This window comes from Emys orbicularis, chromosome 1, assembly GCF_028017835.1.
Source record: "Emys orbicularis isolate rEmyOrb1 chromosome 1, rEmyOrb1.hap1, whole genome shotgun sequence".
NCBI classification, from domain to species: Eukaryota; Metazoa; Chordata; order Testudines; family Emydidae; genus Emys; species Emys orbicularis.
The window spans coordinates 168,203,774-168,226,391 of record NC_088683.1 but is presented as its reverse complement, the minus strand read 5'-3'; the positions used below and the strand labels follow the sequence as shown (position 1 = coordinate 168,226,391).

Sequence of the window (22,618 nt, the reverse complement as noted above, 5' to 3'; positions counted from 1 at the left end):
GAAGTATTCCTACTAAATTCCTGGACATAGTGAATTAAACGTCTTTGGTTTGTACATTCTGCTGTTTTGTTTGGTGTTAGATGTATAAAGTTCTGGTTATTTCTGTCATTAAATAAACTGATCTTTGCCATTAATTATTCTTTTAAGCAACTTTCTTTTCAGAAAAGCTCACTCCAGAATTATATTTTTTGTGGTATGTAGCCACGGAATTCATGTTTAATTGCAAACTACTGAAGGGGCTCAGTTACCGGATTGCAGTGAACAGTTCCAGTTTTACAATTCTGGATGGCCAGATTAACTCCTTCCTAGAGAGTTAGATGTGAAGAACATTAATCATAGCAATTTCTCATGCATTTGCATTAAAGTCTCATGAGACCTTGAGATTACTGGCTTTTTACTATGATGGGTGGTCCCTTTCAAATGAAGGGTGGGGGCAGTAAGGGGACTACTTTATGTTCAAGACCTTTGCATATTTTACTTAATTCCAGGCTTTCTGCTATATAATTTGAGGCAGGACCACAGGCTGCTCTCTCCCACCCAGTTGATTTCCCAGTTTCTTATGTATGTTGATACGCATTCAGTGTGTTGATAATTTTTGTTTTGACCAGTAACTGAAATTGTAGAAGTTGTCTGGGTAAAAGCTGGAAGTTTCCACAGTTGGTAACTGGCCCCCCAGAAAAGATGCAATAATGGCAGTTAATTTTGCTATCCAGCAAGCACTCAAGGGCTTTGGTACTGAGGCGGAGAGGAGCAATCTGTTAGGTAGCTGCGGAGATTACTTCTGATTTGGAATGTGCTGGGGAGGGAAGTGTGTGAATGGAGGTTTGAATCTTTTGTTCCATGCCCTGTTAACCCTTGACCCCAATTAGCTGCACACTCCCTCTCATCCTGATATGCCAGTATGTCCAACAATAGTGAACAGTCGTATCATTTTGTTAAAATGGTCAGTGATGAACTAGTTAAGACTGACACTTAAATTATCACCTACAGAGCAAACACCCGATTGAGATCCCACTTCCCTGTTGCATTATTTGTTTTCCTGCAGGCTCAGGCAGACATTGCTGCATCAGTTTATGTGCAATTCATATTTTGGTTTTCTTTGCACTCACAGTTGCTATAGACTTGCATTCTTTTATGGTTTGTCCATTATTATTATTAATAAACGTTTATATTGCAGTAGCATTTAGAGATCAATGTGTAATTTGTTCGTTGAGTAGCAGAACACTGAGTTACAGATTACAATCAATATTACTTGCTAGTTTTACAATTACCTTAACACGAGGATGCCAGTAGCCTTTTCATACAACTGTTTGCACAACAGCAGTTGAAAGAACATCTACAGTGGGATTTGATTACACATGGATATTAAATGCACTACACAAAGCAAGGTACAGACTCTTTGCAAATGAAACAGCCCCTTTGTTCCCCTACCTATTTAGCTGATCCCCTCTTAAGCAAACCCACCCAAAATAAATTTAAAAATTGTGGAACTAACATGATGTTTACCACCATTACATTGTTCACTCTGCTTGTGTATTTTATGCCTTCTCTCCTCCGGGGTCTGTTTTGTCTATTTAGACAATATTGTCACATTGTGAGAATAATCACTGGAATGACTTACCAAGGGTCATGGTGAATTCTCCATCACTGACCATTTTAAAATAAAATTGGATGTTTTTCTAAAAGACACACTCTTATGGGGATGTCTACAGCCTGAGTTATACAGATCAGATTAGATGACCACAATGGTCTCTTCTGGCCTTGGACTATATGAAATTATGAATTGTTTCCTTGTACTGATGTCTCCTGTCTTAGACTAAGCTTTTTGAGGCAGGGACTGTCTATCTGTGATGTATGTTCAGCAACTAGCACAATGGGGTCCAGGTCAATGACTGGGGCTCCTAGGTGCTACAGTAATACAAATAATCCAGCCTTATCTTCCTTATGATATTGTTATCCAGGGGTAGGATAGGAGGAAATGCATAGAGAAGTATTTGAGATCAGGAAAGGAGCCAAGGATCCTCAGCAGGTGCCTGCTTTGGGGCAAAATAGAGTAGGCATGCGGTGGTGTCAAACAAGCCAATCATGGGGTAACCCCATCTGCAGAATTTAGGCATGAGAATGAAGTTCTTAACTCATGGATGGCTAACTACTGTCTGCTGAGGAAATCTGCTCGATGAGGGATTCTCAACCTGGGGGTCTTTCTAGGAAGCCAGGACGATCCAGGCCAAATTTGAGTGAAAGGGGCATTGCAAGTTGGCAATATTGTAGAAGGGTGGATCCAATTTTTTTTTAAAAGCAACTTAAGTGAGGCATAATTCAAAAAATCCCTGCTAGATAATCTGTTCCTAGTAGGTGAAGGGCCATGGGAGTTACACCAAGAAGATGGCACCATTTCAACAGTTTGATTCCTTCCTGACCGGGGAGGGGGAGAGGCATCCTTTGCCTCTTGATAGAATATAGTGCAGCGCTGTTCTTTGTGAGGACCTGGACTGTGGCTCCTTCCACAAGTCCAAAGGAATGAAATAAGCACTGTGGATAAGGTACTGGAAACGTCCTTGGGAGATTCCCCTCTCAGAAGCCATTCATCCAATTGCAGGTAAATACGTATTCCTTACCATCTCAGGTGGGCAGCTGCTACTGCCAGGCACTTTGTGAATACTCTCGGCAGGACTGTAGACAAGCTGAAAGGGTACTCTGTATGGGTAGTGGTTGTAGCTCACTGTAAATGTGTCCTGAAGATTGAGAGCTGCAAATCAATGCTAAACTTTTAAAGAATTGATGGAGGCTAGTGTTGCTAATCAATTTGAATTGGTACATAAACTTTAGTCATCTCAAGTCCAGTAAACTAATTTCCTCTTTCTCTTTGGGATATAAAGAATTAGCAAGCATAGGAACCCCTCCCTCTGAAGTCCTGAGGTGGTAAAACTGTGGTTCTTAATTGACATAAGAAATCCATTTCTTCCCTCAGTTGTTTCATGAGATGGATCTGTGAAGAGGGACAGTGAAGTGGGGTGGGGAGCAAGAAATGGACTCGTATAGAGCAGGTTCTGGTAATAAAATCTCCATTGCCCATTGTTCTGAGGTAATTGTAGCCCGTGCCTGAAAAAAATGGGATTGGGAGAAGGATGGTGGGATTGGCACACAGCTCTTGACTTAAATATCAAACCTCGTGATGGTAGAGAGGGATGGGGCTCTCTTGCAGAAGCAGCAAGACTTCTTAGATGAGTAATCAACAGGTGTCTTTTGCTGATAGGAGGAAGTTCTGTCAGAAATGGCCCTGATATCTAAATGGCTTTCTCCTCCTGGGAAGTGTATCAATACCCAGCGTCCCCACTGTTGCCTATGCTCAAGTTATATAATAGTTCATCTGTGCAAGAGCTCCATAGGTCTGGCCCTTGGAAGGGTGATCTTCAGTGGTGGTTCGATTGAACAGATGTAACAAAGCTGCCCCCCTCATGGTGATGGATGTGGCTATTGAATAGACTGCTGTATCAGAGGTTTCCAAGGACGGTTTGAGGGAAGTTCTAGCTGCTTACTAGTCCTGCCAAAATGATGGCTTTCAGGCCAACCCTCACTTCCTATGGAAGCTTGTCAATGAATGGGGATATTCTATCCAAGCTCAGTCATATTTAGTAAATACGGCTTGATAGTTGGCTATGTGCAGTTTAAGAGACACCTAGAAATAGGCCTTTCTGCCTAAGAGGTCAAGGATCTTTGTCTTTTGAGTAGCTTTAGGGGGTCCTGTTCATTTGGAAATCCTTTTTGAGGGAGTTGGTATCTTTTGTTAGTGTTGAAGATAGAGGCTGGAGTCTGCAGGCTCTGGTACTCCACTTATCAGTATTATCAATCTGCCTGGGAGACTGGAATGCAGAATGTTCAATTTTATGTGCTTTCTCTTCTATCACCAATAATCCAATGTCCATCATGTCTACCTTTCCTTGTAAGTCCTGAAAGGAGTCTACTAGGAGGAAGTTGTAGTGGAGAGGATGCCACTGCCTCATCCAGTGAGGATGAAGAATAAATCCTTAGTAGTTAGCTAAAAAGAGGTTAAGAAGAATTCCCTGTGGCCCATGACATCCTTTGATCTCTTCCATGCAGGGGAAAGGCTCAGTGGTACAAGTTGCTCTTAGAGCAGAGTTGGTAGGTGCCTGTCTCAATGTAGTACTGCGATTCAGGGCCATGCTCCCATTCAGTGCCGAACTCAGTCTGAAGACTGGGGACAGCTGCCTGAGTACTAATGACAGGAACCTTGATCAGAGTCTTTATTTTCAGAGCTGCTAAAAGAGCAGGATCTCTTGCAAGAGACACCCTGCTGCGTGAAATGAACATCTTTCTGAATCTGACATACCCCTCATGGATTGCTCTAGGAGGTAGAGCTTTAGCCAAGTGCCTCTGGAGTATCAGACAAAGCAGTGGGATGCACCCTTATCGCTGGGGTGACTGTTCCTATTATTTCAGCTAGTGGTTCTATGAAAGAGCTCAATTTCTTTTCACATTTAGCCTGAGTGAAGATCAGTAGTTACACCCAGCATGCTATACTAACTAACCAATTTCCCTCTAATAAGAAACTTTCACACCAGAAGACTGCTTATCTGCTACATTTAATCACAGATTTCTTACCTAAGGTGAAACAAGGAGTTTAACTGCCTCCTCCTTGACCTTTTTCTAGAGTGAGGTTGCTTCAGATAAATCTGCCATGGAGATTATACAAAGACTCAAGCTACAGTAGGAGGATGAAAGTCTATACTAACAAATCCATATGTGCCAAGTTAGTTAGTGTAAATGTCAGTTTTCTTTAGGATGTGAAAATAAAAGATTTTACTAAAGTAGGGGAAGCTATTAGGCAAAACAGATGGAATTCAACTGGGCCTGTGTTGTATCCAATAGTACCAAATTGTGAAGGGTTGTTGATAAAGTAAACTACCTCCATTAAAATCTACAAGCTGATAGCAGCCTTTTTCTTGCTTTAAAATTTTTTTTTTAGCTGCCCTTGCAAGGTCTGACCCCCCCAGCTCCATCCCCTTTCTCTGTCTAACAACTTTTGAACACCATCTGATCAATTCTAAAATTTCAAGAAATGGTCTAGGCATCAGTGACCATAACCCTATTGATTTTGGGGGACAACTGCACCCTCAAAAGCTGGAAATGGGGGACACATGGAGCTGCTGTCTTCTGTTGATGGCACCTATAAACACCTTGCACTATTACATGTTGATACCTTACATCAAAGAAGAAAAAACTGCTTTCTCTGCTGGGAGTGGAACAGAGAAGTTGCGTCTATGTCAAACCCTGCTCCAGGTGGGGGAAGATAGTGCCCTATCCATCCCACTTTTCAAAGTAGGGCTCAGGTGGAGAAAGGTACTTGGGGGGGGAAGGTGGAGAGAGAAAGCTGCTCTAGGGGAAAGGAGCATGGTAGGAAGAATAGGGCAAGGGGAAAGAAACCTTTGCCATGAAGGGGGGGGGGGGGGAGGATGTGTGTATGGGTAGGTGGTGGGGGGAGGAGAGAATAGAGGGATGCAAGAAAATCCTGGTGTGCACAATAAGCTCTACCTACAGAAGCTATTAAGTATACACCTCCTTTAATTTCTTGTGACTACTACTCAGTGCCAACATACACTGTGGCCTAGAGACTGAACCTAAACCCTCTAAGTTTGAGTCATGCCTATTATGAAACACCTTCCACTAACTGACAGACACAAGCAACAGCCTTTCTGGTTGGGCATAAGCCACAAGCAAGTCCAGGTAGCAATCTGAGCTATGAAGGCCAAGAGATTTGAGGGGAGGGCTGACTGGAAATATAGGAAGCTAGGAATTGTTTGAGGAAGCAGCAGCAGGAAGTCTAGAGACAGGCAGAAGAACTTCCATGATGCTTGGGAAAAGCTTTTGGGTAAAGTGCTAGCTGGAAAGAGGCTTGCAACCATGAGCAAAGGAAGTGTCTCCTCCCATGTTCAGGGAAACAGGATTTTATATACATTCTTTGTAAACAAACAGGATTGCACCAGAGTAGCAGCTGACACCATCAATTTCTCCTAACAGACAATGCACAAAACCCCAAATATTGACTAACCCCTCAGGTCAAAAGGGGTAACAACATTAAGAAGGTAGCAGTTCTATGCACATTTCCATTGCTTTAGCAGGGGAGTTATTCTAGACAAGTGTAACCATGCATTAAATCTATTAAAAGGATAAAGTAGGTGGTACAATTAAATGTCCCATTATGTCTCCACTGCAGTCAACAAGAGGTTGTCACTAACTTCAATGAGGGGTAAGAGGCAAAAGTAGTTTAGAAGCATCACTTTTTTTTTTTTTTTTTTTTTTAAGTCCTTGCATTCAGCCTTCAATGAGTTTTATAAAACAATTTTTGCTATGAAAAAAGTATACTTTTTATGTTACATTTATAACAAAGCTTTTCCAGAAAATAATAGATACATGTATTCAATTGCATCAGACTTTAAATGAAAAGACTACACAATACAAAAAATTTAGAACTTAAACTCAGGAGTCTAATTGGTCAGTGCTTTTCTAACCTATAAAGATGCACTTTCCTCTCCACCAACTATACTCAACTTTAGCATATGGAAAGGATTTAAGGGGAAGAGTAGTTAAGGTGGATTCTGTTCATGAATATTCAATAACAGACAAGTTTTACAATCAATTGCAAACATGAAGAATAACTTTACTAGCAGACACTATCAGGTAGTTTAGGCTCCCAAAAAATGCAGTATTTTTAGATTTTTTTTTTTTTTTTTTTAAAGACAAATGTTCTCAATTTTTTAAATTAAATGAAAATAGCTTAATGGAATTTAGACAACCCTCACCATGTTTGAAATCCTAACAGAGCACTGTACTAGTATATGAAATCCTGAAAATGAAGCTGACCAATTACTAATGTCATTGCTCAAACTAGGTGTAAAAAATTAACAGCCCAGTGAAAAAAAATTTTTTTTTTTTTTTTTTTAAGAACTGTTAGTCAGAAATAATAGTAGTGCAGGTAACAAAAATATGTTTTAAGCCTGATAGTGTTCTTTGCAGCCACAACATATTTTAGCATCTAGAGGAGTACTTAAAAATGTCAAAATAAAAAGTGCATCTTACTGCTGATAAGTACAAAAACTAAGTTTCTGAATTTTTGGTGTGGCTTTTATTCCTTTTAGGTATAATAAAGGAAGACGTTTAAACCAAATATGTTTAAATAAATTACATACTTTCATCTTTTTGGTGGTGGCTTTTCTATATTGATAATTACCTTAATATTTGCTTATTCATTTAATTCACAAGGAAATGCTAACAAGCACTACTTGTACTACTGACTAAGGAGCACGCTGTAGTGAATATTCTTTAGAGACTGTATCTAAGACCCCTTCCTTAGGATGAACTAGACCACAGATAGACTATTACACACTTTGCATAAAGTTTCAAAGGAAGATTAGAGCTAAAGCTACCATAGCACTCAGAGCAACACAATTCTTAGTTTGTGAAGAACAAAAAGTGACCAGAGGGGGAGGAAAAATATTCAGGTTGTTAAGATTTCTACTCTGTATAAATTTATGTTCAGATGAATAGCCCAATAACACTTCAAGCACAAGGCACTGCTCCCTCTCTGTAACAGTGATCTTAGGATCCAAATGTTTCATCTGATATAAAGAGGGAGCTAGAAGCCAGAGTGCAGTAGCATTCAACATTAACCTGATTAAAGAGACAGTAACCTTTTTTTGTCCACCTTGTTGTATGAGTTGCTGTGACCCCAAAAAAATTAAAAAAGTACCACTTCCAATTTCTTTATTATTTGTAACCTTTTGAAACTAATCACATAGAACTACAAAATTAGCAAATGCCTTGAAATCTGTATACAAAACATAAATTACCTCTAATTTCAAACTCAGTTATTATTGTACCACTCAATCCTTAGAAAAAGTGGCTCCAAAGGTAAATCTCAGACCATTCTTAAAAAAGGAAACTGTTCCTTTAATGTCACACCCTGCCCTCCCCCCCACACCCAAATCTCAACAGATATCATTTAGTCGTCATCATCATCCTCAGGGACATTTCCAAGATGAGATTTTATGTTCCGTTCCCACAACTTCTGGTTGTCAGAAAACCCATGCTTTCCTTTGTTGAAAGAATTTGGTCCTGCTGAGGTTGGTGTATCTCTGAAAAATAACAATTAGATGTGGAGATTAGTTTAATGAAATAGTTGGGAGAACTGGATGTGTGACTCGAGTGTTTCAGCTTCACTTTGCTATTTCACATCCAGCTTGCGTCAGGAGTGGCCAAAAGTTACAACTGTTGGTATGGCTCTTCAGGGGCTTCTTATGTGAAATGAGTTTAGTTCCCCCAGTTTGGTTTCCAGTGAATAGGTGTCTGTCACAAGTGGCAGTGTTGTCACCTGTCCCCAGAACTGATCCCTCCAAAATCAGCCCGAGACACCCAGGCAAAGGGGGGGAAGGAGAGAGGGACACAGCAGAGGTAAGCTGCACTGCTGCTGCCTGTGAATACTGGCTCTATGGATAAAAAAAGAACACAGGATCCAGGCCTGTCAATTTTGCATCTTTCAATAATAAGCCTACAGACACTAATTTTTTAAAAAAAATAAAAGCAGTTTAACATTTTAAAAGTCTGAGACCCAAACTCAGCCCTCATCTCTGGGTGCAACTTCACTGAAGACACCTATGTTTATATTAGAGCCTAACTTGGCCCTCACACACTCTCTCAAAGTTGTAGCAGCCAGAAAAATAAGTTTACAGTTATGTCCAGAGAATGTAAAATCCATTATATACTCATATTATTCTCAGTAAGAGTTAAGTCCCCATATGGAGAGATTATGCTGGTGTCTTAACAATAGCATACCAAACTACTTCTTATGGGGCAAAATTCGTTTAAAAAAAAAAAAAAAAAAAAACCAAAAAAAAAAAAACCACACACCCTCATTTAACCCAAGCCCTTTTTTCCATATGCAGAGATTCAAGTTCTGAACAGACTACCCAGTCTAGGAATATTTATGCTGTGAAGGGTAAAACCAGACAGTTTGGGGCTGGGAAAATCTGGAGTTTGATAGTAAAAAAAACCAGGAAGAGCAGAAGTAGTTTGCTTCTTGTTTTAGTAACAACCACAAACTGCACCCAAATTTCCATCTTGTGTGAGGAAGTAGAACCTCTCTCTTCCCAATCTGGCAAAGCTAAGGGGGTATTTAAATGGGAGCATATCCACAGGCCTGCATTTAGCCACAGCTGAAACATGAGAGGAATTCCATTTGTACTGTCTTGTTTCTACAGAAAGCTACACTAACCTGTTTGCCCTTCCTACATTTCTGGACCATATGCAGGACTTAATCTGAACTGTAGAAGGTCCATCATCCTCACCCATTCAACTCCCTCCCACCCCTCCTTTGGAAGAATGAGGTTAAAGCTGATCTACCTTCCAATATTCTTCATGCGCATCTTTGCTTCTGGAGGCATTTCTTCTGGTTCACTCTAGTTAAAGAGAAAGAACATGGATGTTAGGGTACAGTTAAACATTTTATTCTTCTCTGTTGAACATTCAGAAGCCAGACATGAATGGAGCTAGCAATCTCTCAGGAAAGTAATACGTTTTAGAGCACACACTGCCTCTAGTCTATAAAGCCATAAACACGAGTAAAGAAGTTTGCATGTGATAAGTAGATCCACACTGTAGAGAAAGGTTTCAGAGTGGTAGCCGTGTTTGTCTGTATCAACAAAAACAACGAGGAGTCCTTGTGGCACCTTAGAGATTGACAAATTTATTTGGGCATAAGCTTCGTCAAAAGCTTATGCCCAAATAAATGTGTTAGTCTCTAAGGTGCCACAAGGACTCCTCGTTGTTTTCACTGTAGAGAAAGACATTTATATTCAAATTCAGTAAGATGCCAGTAAACATGCAGTATGACTTATCAGTGGCTACTGTTTTGGTAGCATGAGTTAATCACCTTCAGCCATTTGCCTTCTAGGGCAGACTTGCCCATTGTATCATAATATGTTGCAATGACACCCCAGAAGCTGTCTCATGACCTTTTAACATTCTGTAAGCGTAGGGCTCCAACAAGTGGCAATGCCACACTATCATCAGGAAAATCTTGGGAGAGGAATGGTACCGATGTCAACCCTAAGGACTTCTTTCCTGTGTGTCTCCTCTTCTACCTCCACCCTATCAATTTTCCTTCCCTTTTCCCTTCTCCTTTGTGCTCACAAGGTCTGCAGCAATCACAGCCATTACCACATCATATTCATCCAAGGTTTTTCTATACCATCACATTAGCAATCTGTATTAAACAGGTTATTTAGCATTTCACACATGGAAGAGGGCCCAATGGGAAATGGATTGGCAATTGAAAAGCACTTTTGCAATGTGTGCAGAAATAAACTACTTAGTTTCTTCATTAATCTCTTTACAAGCCAAGCCAACTTTTGTATCCAGCTCTATGTATAAAATGGTATTTTGTGACAGAGAAGCATGGCAGATGCAACTGAATCAGAAGTGTGGTAGTCAGGCTTATCGATGGTAGTCACTCAAGCAAAATACTAGGTATACTAGGGTTTGCCTCAAAGGAATACATGGCCATGGTATAGATCAGTGAAGAACTGCACCATCAAGTATTCTAAATTACCCATCTTTTATTAAACTTAAAATGGAACACATTAAATAAAGTAGTATGCGTCACTCACTACACTGTAGATGTAGCCCATACCTGAATGTCTCAGCAGTATTTGGATTCAGTACACAACAGGAGGAAGACAATTACATTAAAACCGCAAAAAGAGGAGCATCTATTTGCCTTTCTCCTCCCTCTCACTCCAAGGAACATTGACAGCACTTGGTGAGTTACAGAAAACAAGTGTTGAGGAGTCAGGACCTCCTGAACAGTCAGCTCTAAAGCAACCACATTGCCCTGTCTGTCTGCTTAACTCCATTTTAAAGTCTTAATTTGTGTGACCAATATGCCTGTTCAAATGTGTCCCCTACCCCCTCTTCCTTAATACACTACGGAAACCCATTGGTCCTGCTGAGGAATGGAAACTCTTTTTGCATCTCACACTTGAAGTCTTGTGTTTCTGCCAACTCAGCTGAGGGCAAACCTCTCCATGCCCTTTCCCAATTAGCTGAATTGTTTACCACCACATTATTGCTCTTCACTGGAGGGAGCATCATTTATTTTCAGTTACTCTAGCCCCCCCATTATCAAACCCACAGACAAAGCAGCACTGAGAATTTGAACTGGTTTCTGGCAGGGCAATCTGGAGATCTGGGCTCAAGTTCCATAAGAGAAAATGAGATTACTGGTCTCCTTTCTAGTGAAATTTTATTAACATTTCTAATCATCACACATATTGACCTTTGTCAGTTAACTGCTCATATATTTTTATGTATATGCTTTGCAGTTTGTGTAAAGTGTGGGTGGTTAAGCAGTTGTGGAAAAGCCTTGAAAGAATGTGGTTTAATTGGAAAGATTGGTCCTGAAAGGTAACTTATAAAAGTCTGAAGAAAAGACCCCAATTATCAGGAATGGTGCTAACTGGTTTTAGCATGGAGCAGTGCTAAAGTCATGTAGGTTCTGATAAATAATGTAATTAAAAAGATAAATTATTAATTTCATTGCTAGTATCTGCTGTCCGGTGTTGGAGCCAGCCAAGAACCCTAGGCCTAGTCCTGTTGTAAGTATCTGACCAGTGCTTATAACTGCATGTTACTATATGGGTGTGATGACTGCTTAGGCGTTTAAGGCCCATTTGAAGTGTCCCTATAAACACCATTCAACCTTTAGCTTTAATAAAGGAATTTATGGTTGAATTGGTTTTGTGGTGGTATTCTGTATTACTGATGATAAAATAAATAATAATAATAAATTCCAACAATGTGTTTAAGGGAAACACTGGATCAGTTCTAAATTATAGCGCATTATCATTTTTGTGGAGAAGCTTACAGAGTACCTACTCACACTGCCTAACTCTAACCAGCACTAACTGTTCCCCTCTTTAGTGAGTGCCAGCCATCAAGTGGTATTTACTTACATCATCATCTTCATTGAAAACTGCTGCTACAGAAAGGGTTTTTGGAGCAAGGGTGGGAGCAGGCTCTTTAGGTTTCTGAAATAGATTGAAAACACACCAAATGAAATCAGACAAGTCTGCTTACTTGACTAGGATCCATTTAACCTTTCAAGACTTTTTAAAAATGGAATTCATTCAACATCTTCACTGAAATTGAAGCAATTTTTTTAAGACATGCATAAATTGATTTCTAACTGGCTAAACTAAAAGTCAAGATAGTTCTCTGAACCAGACAGAAAATAGTTTTCCAGTAACAGGTCAAGGGAGCATCTGTCCATTTGGGCAAGATGTTTTCTGATGAACTAGTCCGATCCTCCCAGGTTTCAATTCCCTACAAGCATGTATTAGTTTCTTGCAAACATGCACATTACAGGGGCATGTGGCTACTGGTGCATGACATGGGAAATTAAATCAGAATCTGAGCAGCTTGTGACAACTATGTCTCAAAAATAACACACACAGGATTTGGCCATATCCCCATCTGTTCTTTATTCCTGAGGCTGCACTGGAGTATTTAAGTCTGTGAACTGCAAGAGGCTGAGCATGTTTGTCTTTTTGTACTTTAATAGGTCTTAGTATTTTTCTTGATTGAACAATCAAATGCTTTTTAACGAATGTTTCCAATTCAGAAGCAGAAGGTAACATCAGACTGTTTCACATGGGGTCTTTGTTGGCAAAAGTTCAATTTACACTTCCCAACAGACACCTCTATTCAAAGCATATCCAGCTATCAAAATCTGAGACTTTTTTTTACTCTGTGTAATGCAAAAGGAATCAAAATTAATTACTGCCAAGAAAAATAAGATGAGAAAATTTAAACTGCTGGTAATAACTTTGAGTTACATAGAATCATCCTACTCTAGTGCACAATGCTTCCTGACTTCTGTAGTGTTATGGAGACATTCTGCGTACATTTACACTCTGTAGTCATACATAAAGTATTGGGTAGGGACAGGATTAGGTTCAGTGTGTAGATGCATCCACATCTATTCATTATCCTACCTGTAAGGAACAATTGCTACTAAGAAGTTTATCTTCCCTAGAGGCATCAGCACAGACCACTAGGATAGGCCAGAGGGCAGGTAAAAAATAATGATCCCAAATTTGAATGCCAACGTAGTTGAATCAGTGAACTAGAAATCCTATGAGCCAATTGAACTTGCTAGTGGCTCAAAAGGCATCTTTGTCAATTTTTCAAGGACTGAGTTTACCCTATTGTGTATGTTCTACAATGTTTTTTGTTTTGTTTTTCTGGTTTGAAAGCAACATGCTCTTAGAAAAACATCCTACTGAGCAATCTATTTACCTTCTGCTGGTTTGTAAAGTGCTGACATTGCACCTACAGAGTTCTTGAGGAACAGAGATTGAACTGAACCTATTTAAGAGATTTATAATGCACATTTCACTGTGGTATTTAAGAACTGTGTAAGAATTACATTTATAAACAAGCAGATGCTTGCCTGTCCCAGAATAGTGAACAATGAAGCAGGTTGGTCAATGGGAAAAGTAAAGATTCATTTGATTGGTAAACTGGAAACCTCTTCAATTTAATTTAATACATCCACATAAACAAGCAGGAGAAGGAATTATCAAATCTGGCCTGGACAGAGGATTAGGATTCTTGGAAATGTAGCATAGCAATGAGCCCCTTTCCTGTACATTCTGCAGATACTGATCTCAGCACGTATTACATTCTAGTATCTTTAAATCAAACCGCCGAAGAGGCATTTGTATAAATTAGACTAATTGGCCTTGTGATAGAAGAAGCAAAAATGAAAGATACATTTTCCAATGCAAAAGTAATATCTTAGAAGTTAAAAATGACAAAGAATTACTAGTCCACCCACAGGTGTCAGTGCAAGATATAGTGCTTTTTCCCTGTATCTAGTTATAAGAGTCCTGAGCATTGAAGCTTCCAGCACTCCTTCAGGAAGCTATTCCAGGCTTAGAACTTATTAGAGAATTATTTCATATATTCAAGGACAATTTAGAGTTAATTTTGTCCCATTACTCTTGCTCTCTCTTGGACAACGCTAAACAATTCTCATTGGTGTTATACCCTTGAAATACTTACTAGAACAAAAGGATAGGCCCTACAACGCTTCCCCACGTCAACTTCAATATTTTTAGTCAACCTACCCACATTAAGTTTCATTAGCTTTCTCTCCAAGTCAGTCCCTCAAGAATAAAATACTTTCTTGATCTTATGTTTCCTTTAAAAATAAACCAAACGTTGAAACAACTTACATTTGCTCCAAGTTTGATGGATATCACAGGTGCCTTCTTTGTTGTCTGACTGCCTATGCCAAATCCAAACTTGGACATTTTGGCAGGAGCAGGCTTTGTGGTGAAATCTTCAGCTTCTTCATCAGCTACCCGTTTCTCTGCGCTGCGACTCGAACTTTCCCCTCCATTACTGGAAGAAACAGTCTTAGTTTTCACAGGTTTTTCTGCCTCTTCTTCAGGTCCTGGTGAAGTCGAAACAACTTACCAAGATGAGCTATTTTTACTGAGCAGATTGTTGGGAGCAGCAACCTCATAAAGCATTGTTATGGGGAGGGTAGTTACAGTGCCAGCAGTCTCCGCCACTGCTGCATATACAGCAGACAGCACGTAAAGACAAACAGTGAAAGAAACTGCAAGCACTTAACTAAAGTAGTACAAAAAAGTCTTTATATACACAAAAGTCTGAAAAAGCATTGAAGCATCAGATCACTATTAATATGGGACTGAAACTTTATCTAGACAGTTACATTTAATTTTATAAACAGTCTTCTTGGGTCTAGGTTGCACAAGTTAACATTTCACATTTGGAGTCCCAGTTTCAAACCTAGTGTACACAATTTAAGATTACATACATTAGATTTATTTACATAAAAATGCCCATGTCAGTCTATAAGCTCCCTTGGCAGATCATTAAAACTATACAAGTAGTTGAGACTGGTAGTCTTAACCTAACTGCTAATCACTGCTTGTCTACATCCCTCAATTCAATATAACTGACAGATTCTGTTTCGGGGGAGATCAGCACCAGACTCACTAACTGAAGCAAAGTGCTTTTGAGAAGCTTGCATCACGCCTGGGTTTGCACAAACTCATGGGAAATGCCCTTTTCCTGTGAAAATGACCCACCTAGCAAAACACTCCCATCACACCTGTGCTCATATACAGAGCTCCCTCAGCTACACCAAGTGAAAAAATGGTACTTGGAAGTTTCACTATGCTCCTGGAACAGTACACACATGGACACAGCTTGCTCCTCTGCTGCTGCAAGAGCAGGAGGAATAGGAAAAAACAATGGAGAATGGACAGAAAAGAAGGGAGTTCACATCAGTGGTCTGAGGACAATATTATAATGTTTGGGATCCACCTAGGTCTCTTGCTACAAGCCAAAGCAGGGGATGGGAGCACCACACAGGCAGCAAATTCAGACCCTGAGCGAAGGGACTGCCTTGCACTGCTCACTAGCAACTGCCAGCAACCATGTGGAAAAAACAGCAGTTCAAAACTGCGGATGATGACCAAGATTGTAACCTTAGGGGAAAGAGAAACAAAATTTGGAGAAACAGAGGGGCTAGGGAAACAGGGAAATCTGTGAAAGGGGAAGTCATACTCTGTTTTAGCATAAAATAAGTCTTTAAATACATATTTAGATCTTAAATATGATGCCTCCATAATACAGCACCACTATTTTTCCTAAGTGCTCATTCATGGTGCCCTCTCTACCCATCCTCATCCTCCATCTACAGTAACTCCTCACTTAACATTGTAGTTATGCTCCTGAAAAATGCGACTTTAAGTGAAACGATGTTAAGCGAATCCAATTTCCCCATAAGAATTAATGTAAATAGGGAGGGGTTAGGTTCCAGGGAAATATTTTTCACCAGACAAAAGACATTATATATATATATATATATATATATATATATATATATATATATATATATATATATATATATACATACACATACATACATACACACACACACATACATATACACACACACACACACAGTACAAGTTAAACAATTTAATACTAAACACAGCAATGATGATTGTGAAGCTTGGTTGAGGTGGTGAAGTTAGAGGGTGGAAGAGGGAGGGATATTTCCCAGGGAATGCCTTACTGCTAAATGATGAACTAGCACTCGGCTGAGCCCTCAAGGGTTAACACATTGTTGTTAAAGTAGCCTCACACTCTACAAGGCAGCACAAATGGAGGGAGGGAAGACAACAAGGCAGACAGAGATAGAGACACACACACACACCGTGTGAGAGAGACACGCATTGCCCCTTTAAGTACGCTGACCCCACTTTAAGTACATTGCCTTTTTAATTAGATCAGCAAGTTGAGACAGCAGCTGCTCCCAGCAAACTCCCTCTGTCCTGAGCCCTGTCATGCCCCCCCCCCCATAGAGATGGGGTAAGCGGGCGGGGGCAGGAGCAGGGGGGAGGGGGACACCCTGACATTAGCCTCCCTCTTATCCCCCTTACCCCCACCCTCCGCACAGCAAGCAGGAGACTCCGGGGAGTAGCTCCAAGGCAGAGAGCAGGAGCAGCACATGGCAATTGATAGCCTGCTGGGCGGCTGCTGCACAGGGAACTTAGGGGAGCGGGGAGCTGATGGGGGGGCTGCTGGTCCACCTTGGTTCCAAGCCCCCACCAGCTAGCTACAACTGGCTGCTCTTTCTGCAAGCAGTGGACAAAGCAGGCAGCTGCCAAACAACATTATATGGGAGCATTGTGCAACTTTAAACGAGCATGTTCTCTTAATTAATCAGCAACGTAACAATGTTAACCGGGATGACTTTAAGTGAGGAGTTACTGTACCTATAATTTCCTGCCATGTTTTCCAAGTCATACAAACAGCCTGTCCATGATGTTTCTTAACTGGGGAGCAAAATATACTGTTAGCTCACTGTTTCAGTCAGCAAAACAACAATAACCAGATGCAAGCCACTTAGAACAGTTATTTACCCTTGGGAGCATAATAGACAGTGAAACTGACTAGGAGCTCAATGCTAATTCGTTTCACTATCCATGAGCAATGCTAGTCTGTGTTGCTACCCAACTTGAGGTAGGAAGAGAGAAATAAAAATGTGGTGGGGGGAGGGTGAGGAAAGAATAAAGTTACAGACAAGTGAGACAGAATCAAGAGGAAGAAGGATACATGAAAAAGTTACTTAGGAACAGCAATGTTCCTAGTTCTAATGCTAGTATTCCATCTGACATTTCTGAATGCACATTACAGAGCAATTTTTCTAAGTGTGCCTTAAAGCAGCTCTAAGTGCAAGACTAGTCTTACATGTAATCAACCAAAGTTTTTATTCCTAACTTTAGAACATGGTAGTTTAGGATAGGGCATATTTAATCAAAAATGTTTCAGGCAGAGAAACACCATTGTATTTGGAATATGTTGCCTTGCCAATGGAACATAAATAACCCTCTCTAATAATGATCACAGCAACAAGATGATCTTGTCACAAAGTTTACTATACAGCTCCACTATATAATTAAGTTTAAGTTCAATCAGTGAAGTGTGGAAGTTCAGAAGCCAGTTTTAGCAACTACACTCAGCTGTCCAAACTGAATTGGAAGGAAGGGAAGGCCTGGGAATCTCAAAACAAACTCAAAAATGGGTTCTTCTGGCGAGAAAACCCTTGCTGGCTTGCAAGCTAGGGAATCACAAAGGGAAGGAATGAGTGTAATGAGCCAGCAGGATTTTATATTATTGCTTTTTTTTAAAAAGAGACATTTTCCCAGTCAGCAGTCTGGCCAACTCATTCTCTACTTCGTGGTATTTTATTTTCTTCTCTTTCATTCCTCATTTTGGAATTTTTTTTTGCTTTATCTAAAGGAACAGAAACTGAGTCAGTGTGTTTATTGCTGGCAAGCAGGTTGTAAATTTTGACTACAGGAGCAAAACAGAGTGATGTGTGTATTCATGGAAGAGTATGAGGAATAACTGAAGAGTGATTATGCAGATCAGACACCCTCAATAAGAGTGCTGGGAAGCACACAGCTAAGAAAAAAACATGTAGTTATGCATCAGTGAGTACAACATGCCTGCACTCAGACTGGCTGAGAATTTAATTTCTGGCAATTATGTATTTGAATTGATAATGCAGTATTTAAGTAGTTGGCCAATGTCAGATTATAGTTTTATTAATATTTCAAGATTAACCAAAAATTAATTACCTGAACTGGAAGTTTAGCCAAGACTGACAAGCCTTCTCTGAATTTATTCCTGGAACAGTATAGATTGTTCGTTGGCAAGGAAATTACAAGTGAACTGGAATCTCAACCATTTCAAGAGACCTTCTCACAGGTGCCCATATGTAACAAGTTTCAGGTAACTATAAATAGGGCAAGTAGAGATGGGTTTAGAGCTTAGTTCCTGTTCTGAAATTGTGTGCACCTCCCTTTGTTAAGAATGTAGGACTTGATTCTACTGAAAATCTTGCAGAAATCAGAAGATGAGCTTGCATAACCATGCAAAGTAATCAATTTTTCCAAGAGATGCAGCAGTATGTGCTGAATATCAGAGGAACAAGATAAAGCCCTTTATATGCAAGTGCTGCACTGAAATTCTATATGCAGTGAGGTTAGACAATAAATGGATCTCAAGGTTAGAACCACTATAACATTACACACGTGATGCATAACATTAGTATTGAACAGGAAAAGTGTATGATGATGATTTTCTGGACTCTAAAGCCACTTGTGTGTGTCATCCACATTCTCCTATTCTCTCTCCCACCCTTCTACTTCTGACAATCACTAGCCTCTCTCACCACCATTCTTTGTACTTCTCACTCCCCTGCCACTCTGAGCTAATCAAGTTTATATTTTTAAAGAAATTAATGTTTCTTCCTATAGAAGCCCAGATGTATTGCATTTCTGAAGTCTTCCTTCTGCAAGAATTTCTAAGCACTTCCCTATTAAGCCATAGAAAGCCAAATTATCTATTTTAAAGGCTAGATTTAAACCTTTCTAGGTCTCCAAACACTATAAGAAGGAAGTATAGTACATTGGCCAAACCGGACAGTCCCTTCGCAAAAGAATAAATGGACACAAATCGGACATCAGGAATGGTAACATACAAAAGCCAGTAAGTGAACACTTCAATCTCCCTGGTCATTCTATTACAGATTTAAAAGTCACTTGAACAAAAAAAACTTCAGAAACAGACTTCAAAGAGAAACAGCAGAACTAAAATTCATTTGCAAATTTAACACCATTAATCTGGGCTTGAATAGGGACTGGGAGTGGCTGGCTCATTACAGAAGCAGCTTTTCCTCTCCTGGAATTGACACCTCCTCATCTATTATTGGGAGTGGACTACATCCACCCTGATTGAATTGGCCCTGTCAACACTGGTTCTCCACTTGCGAAGTAACTCCCTGCTCTCCATGTGTCAGTATAATAATGCCTGCATCTGTAACTTTCACTCTATGCATCTGAAGAAGTGAGGTTTTTACCCACGAAAGCTTATGCCCAAATAAATCTGTTAGTCTTTAAGGTGCCACCAGACTCCTTGTTGTTTTTATTAAATAAATGGCAAACCTGGAATACTGATAATTAAAAACTGAACTCTAACTACTGCACTCAAGGAGCAAATGAGTCTTTTTGTCCTCTTTTTACTTTCAACATAATTTGATACCGAGTCTTCTTTTTCCCAAAATTGGCTTCCAAAACAGCCTGTCGAGGTGGTGTGAACGCTACTTCTATTAGCTACATTTAAGACCAGTCAGTAGTGGATTGCTAGCAGCAAGAGCTTCCCTACAGAAAGGCCACTTGCATGATGAGCTGCAAAATGTTTAAAGCAGCCCAGTGAAAATTTCCCTTAAGTACTCTGTTTCTGTAGGTAACATAAGAAATCTAGATACTAGTCTTCTCCTTGCAAAGCTGTTCTTGAAGTAGGTTTACCAACCATTCTCTAAGCCCCACAGTGAATTTGGGTTTTTGTGCTTTCATATTCTTTTTTCTGTCAGCCAGATCATATTCCACCTCTCTTTTCTACCTCCCACAAGCATCACTGCTATTTCCATAACTACCCAGTCCTGTGCTCTGTATTTAGGTCATAGCTAGATAGAGGAATGTTACTTCAAGGAAGAATTACTCACTTGCAAGTCAACAAAGACATATAAGTGAGCAATTTTCACTTTCTTTTCTGTGTAGGTTGTGCATCTGATAAACTGGACTGGCAACAATGCTAATTTTATAGCTTTCTCAAGTTTCTGCATTGCTCATCCAATAGATCTCTTGCCTCTGGGCAAGGTTGAGAGTTCCGGACCACAGTGTAGGACTATTAAGAGTCACATCAGAACAAGAGCACTTCCCACCTATATTCATTTTGGAAGGCCTTCCAACTCAGGAAAAAATTGAAGATTTCACATCAGTTTCCAAAGAGCAAGGAATAACTCCAGTGTCTTGGCCAACCTTCCACTTCTAATTAAAATAATGTTCTACTGTCCAAGGTTGTTTGTGGGCCACTGAAGACTGCATGTCTGCAAAACTATTCGGTCACTGAATTACTGGCATCTAATTTACTGTTTCCTAAAGCACTGAGGTTTAAGGAGCTACACAAAACCAAATGTTTTTGTACGGATAACGATCTGTAGAGAGGACTAAAATGACAGTACTTATGTGCCTATCTGAAGTCATTCTCACTTGTCAAGTCTGTTTTAATTAGTTTAAAGCCTTCATTTAATTGCCAAAGAGTGGCCCCATCTGAAGTCCCAATGAGTTATGTTTAAACAAAAAGGGGGGGAGGGGTCAGCCTTTGGCTTGGCAAAGATACCATTACCACCAGGTGGAAGATGAGGGGGGGGGGGGGGGAAACACTCAGCTTTCCAAGAAAACAGACAATAAATGAGATGCTGGTAGTTGCTAATACCAGACTCAAGTAACATTAACCTCATTTTCACTATAAATAAACAAATAAACAAACAAACAAATCTTGTGAACTGCTACCCCCCCCCTCCCCCCAAAAAAAGAGTATACTATCTGAAGTAGTGTAGGAGTGTGTAAGGAAAATGATAGTTTACTGAGAACTGTAGATGCACCATATAGCTTATTTTTTTAAATAAGCTGATCCTTAAGAGGTAGAGGTATTGTAGCTCCAAAGGATCGACAATATCCATTATTTCTCTCAATATATGGTACAGCTGCTCATTGGGCAGTTTGGTAACAAAATATATGTATTTGTTTATGCAAATTAATCTACTGGATACCTTATGTAAAACTTAGAAATTAAAAAAAAAAGATTTTAAAAAAATAAGAATCAGGGAATATGACAAAAAATGACATTCCTTGACAATACTAAGCCCAATCCTGCAGTCTTCATTCAGACAAGATCCCCAGTGAACGACAGGAGCTTTACCCAACTAAGCACAGCAGGATCAGGTCCATTAACTTTAAAGATCAAGTTTAACTACTAGGTACAATCCAATAAGAGCAGACCACACAGGGTTAATGACTAGACTGCCATTTTCCCTCTGATTCAAGTAGCAAAAAAGCCCCCAAAGCCTATGCCATGAGACATAATTTCAAAGATGTGGGTACCAAATTTACTGAGATCCGGATCTCCACCAGACTGGTCTAGTGGTCTTAACACATCAAAGGAGGACGACCCCTCCCCCTGGTACCTCTCCCCAGCATAGGTGCTAGAACTAGGGGCACGGGGGGGAGGGCTGAGCACCCCCGATTTGAAATGGTTCCCATCACTTACAGGATTTACGGTTGGGTTCAATAGCTCTCAGCATCCCCACTATAAAATGTCCCAGCTCCCCTGCCGTACAGCCCCAAGCCTCAGCGGGTCGGTCCCGGTCAGCGCTGGTGACACCCCCACGCTGCTGCTGCAGCCCAGGGACCGCCACGCCCCGGCCCGGATCCGCCTCGCTGGGGATGAAACCATCCAGCCAGGGCGGGCCCGTGACTCACCCCAAGCGGCCAATCACCCGCGGGCCGCCGCACTGAAGCCACCCGGAGCCAGAGGCTGCTCCCCGGCTCACCCACGGGCTGGGCGCCCAGCAGCGGGGCAAGCGGCCGGGCTCTGAGCAGCCGGAGACCGCGCCCCGGGCCCTTTCCCCCGACACACACCGGGCCCGCCACCCCCAGGGTACCCTGCCCAGGTCCCTCCCGCTGCCCGCCCTCGGGTCCCTCGTGCGCGGGGAGGGAGGATATGGGGTGAGCGGCGCTGCGTGTTCACCTCCGTCTGTCTGCGGCTGCTTCGGCTTCTCCTCTCCCGCTTTGCTGTCCGCCATTTTCCCCCACCGCCTCCCCCCGGGTTCTGAGCATGCGCGGTAGCCTCCTTTAGTTCTCCCGCTCCCTCCCTGCCATAGAGGGGAGGCGGCCCCAGAACCTCTAGAAAGTACTCGCCCCCTGTGGCTGGGAGTGACGAATGCGGAAACGGTCAGCGCGTCACATGTCTCAGGGCAGCAGCACTTCCGATTAAACAGCCAGATGCGCACAGACTCAGGGCAAGCTGACTTCCGCTGCGTATGCCGGCGCCGCAGCAGAACAAAGATGGCAATAAGCCGCTCTCTGAT

General features: G+C 41.0%; 1 protein-coding gene across 4 annotated transcripts; it reads right to left on the bottom strand.

Moving 5' to 3' along the window:
• Window positions 1-7,767: 7,767 nt before the first annotated feature.
• On the bottom strand, window positions 7,768-22,423 carry PCNP (PEST proteolytic signal containing nuclear protein). Of its 4 annotated transcripts, none has more exons than XM_065403568.1 (6): window positions 22,279-22,412; window positions 16,896-16,955; window positions 14,313-14,533; window positions 12,027-12,101; window positions 9,418-9,473; window positions 7,768-8,153 (listed from the first exon to the last, which is right to left on the bottom strand). In XM_065403568.1, exons 1-6 carry the CDS (start codon window positions 22,331-22,333, stop codon window positions 8,021-8,023), a joined length of 600 nt encoding a protein of 199 aa, XP_065259640.1. In that variant the 5' UTR covers window positions 22,334-22,412; the 3' UTR covers window positions 7,768-8,020. The 4 variants fall into 4 exon arrangements, with proteins under 4 accessions (XP_065259640.1, XP_065259667.1, XP_065259659.1 ...); XM_065403595.1 differs by having other exon boundaries at window positions 14,313-14,481; window positions 22,279-22,361; XM_065403587.1 differs by lacking the exon at window positions 16,896-16,955 and having other exon boundaries at window positions 14,313-14,481; window positions 22,279-22,423.
• Between the last annotated feature and the right edge of the window lie 195 nt (window positions 22,424-22,618).

Excerpts from the sequence above, each read along its gene's own strand:
- PCNP (XM_065403568.1), bottom strand. The coding sequence starts at position 22,333 with ATGGCGGACAGCAAAGCGGGAGAGGAGAAGCCGAAGCAGCCGCAGACA. Across the intron at positions 12,102-14,312 it reads CCATCAAACTTGGAGCAAAT|AAACCTAAAGAGCCTGCTCC; the intron begins GTAAGTTGTTTC and ends AATCTATTTCAG. Across the intron at positions 8,154-9,417 it reads CGCATGAAGAATATTGGAAG|AGATACACCAACCTCAGCAG; the intron begins GTAGATCAGCTT and ends GTTATTTTTCAG.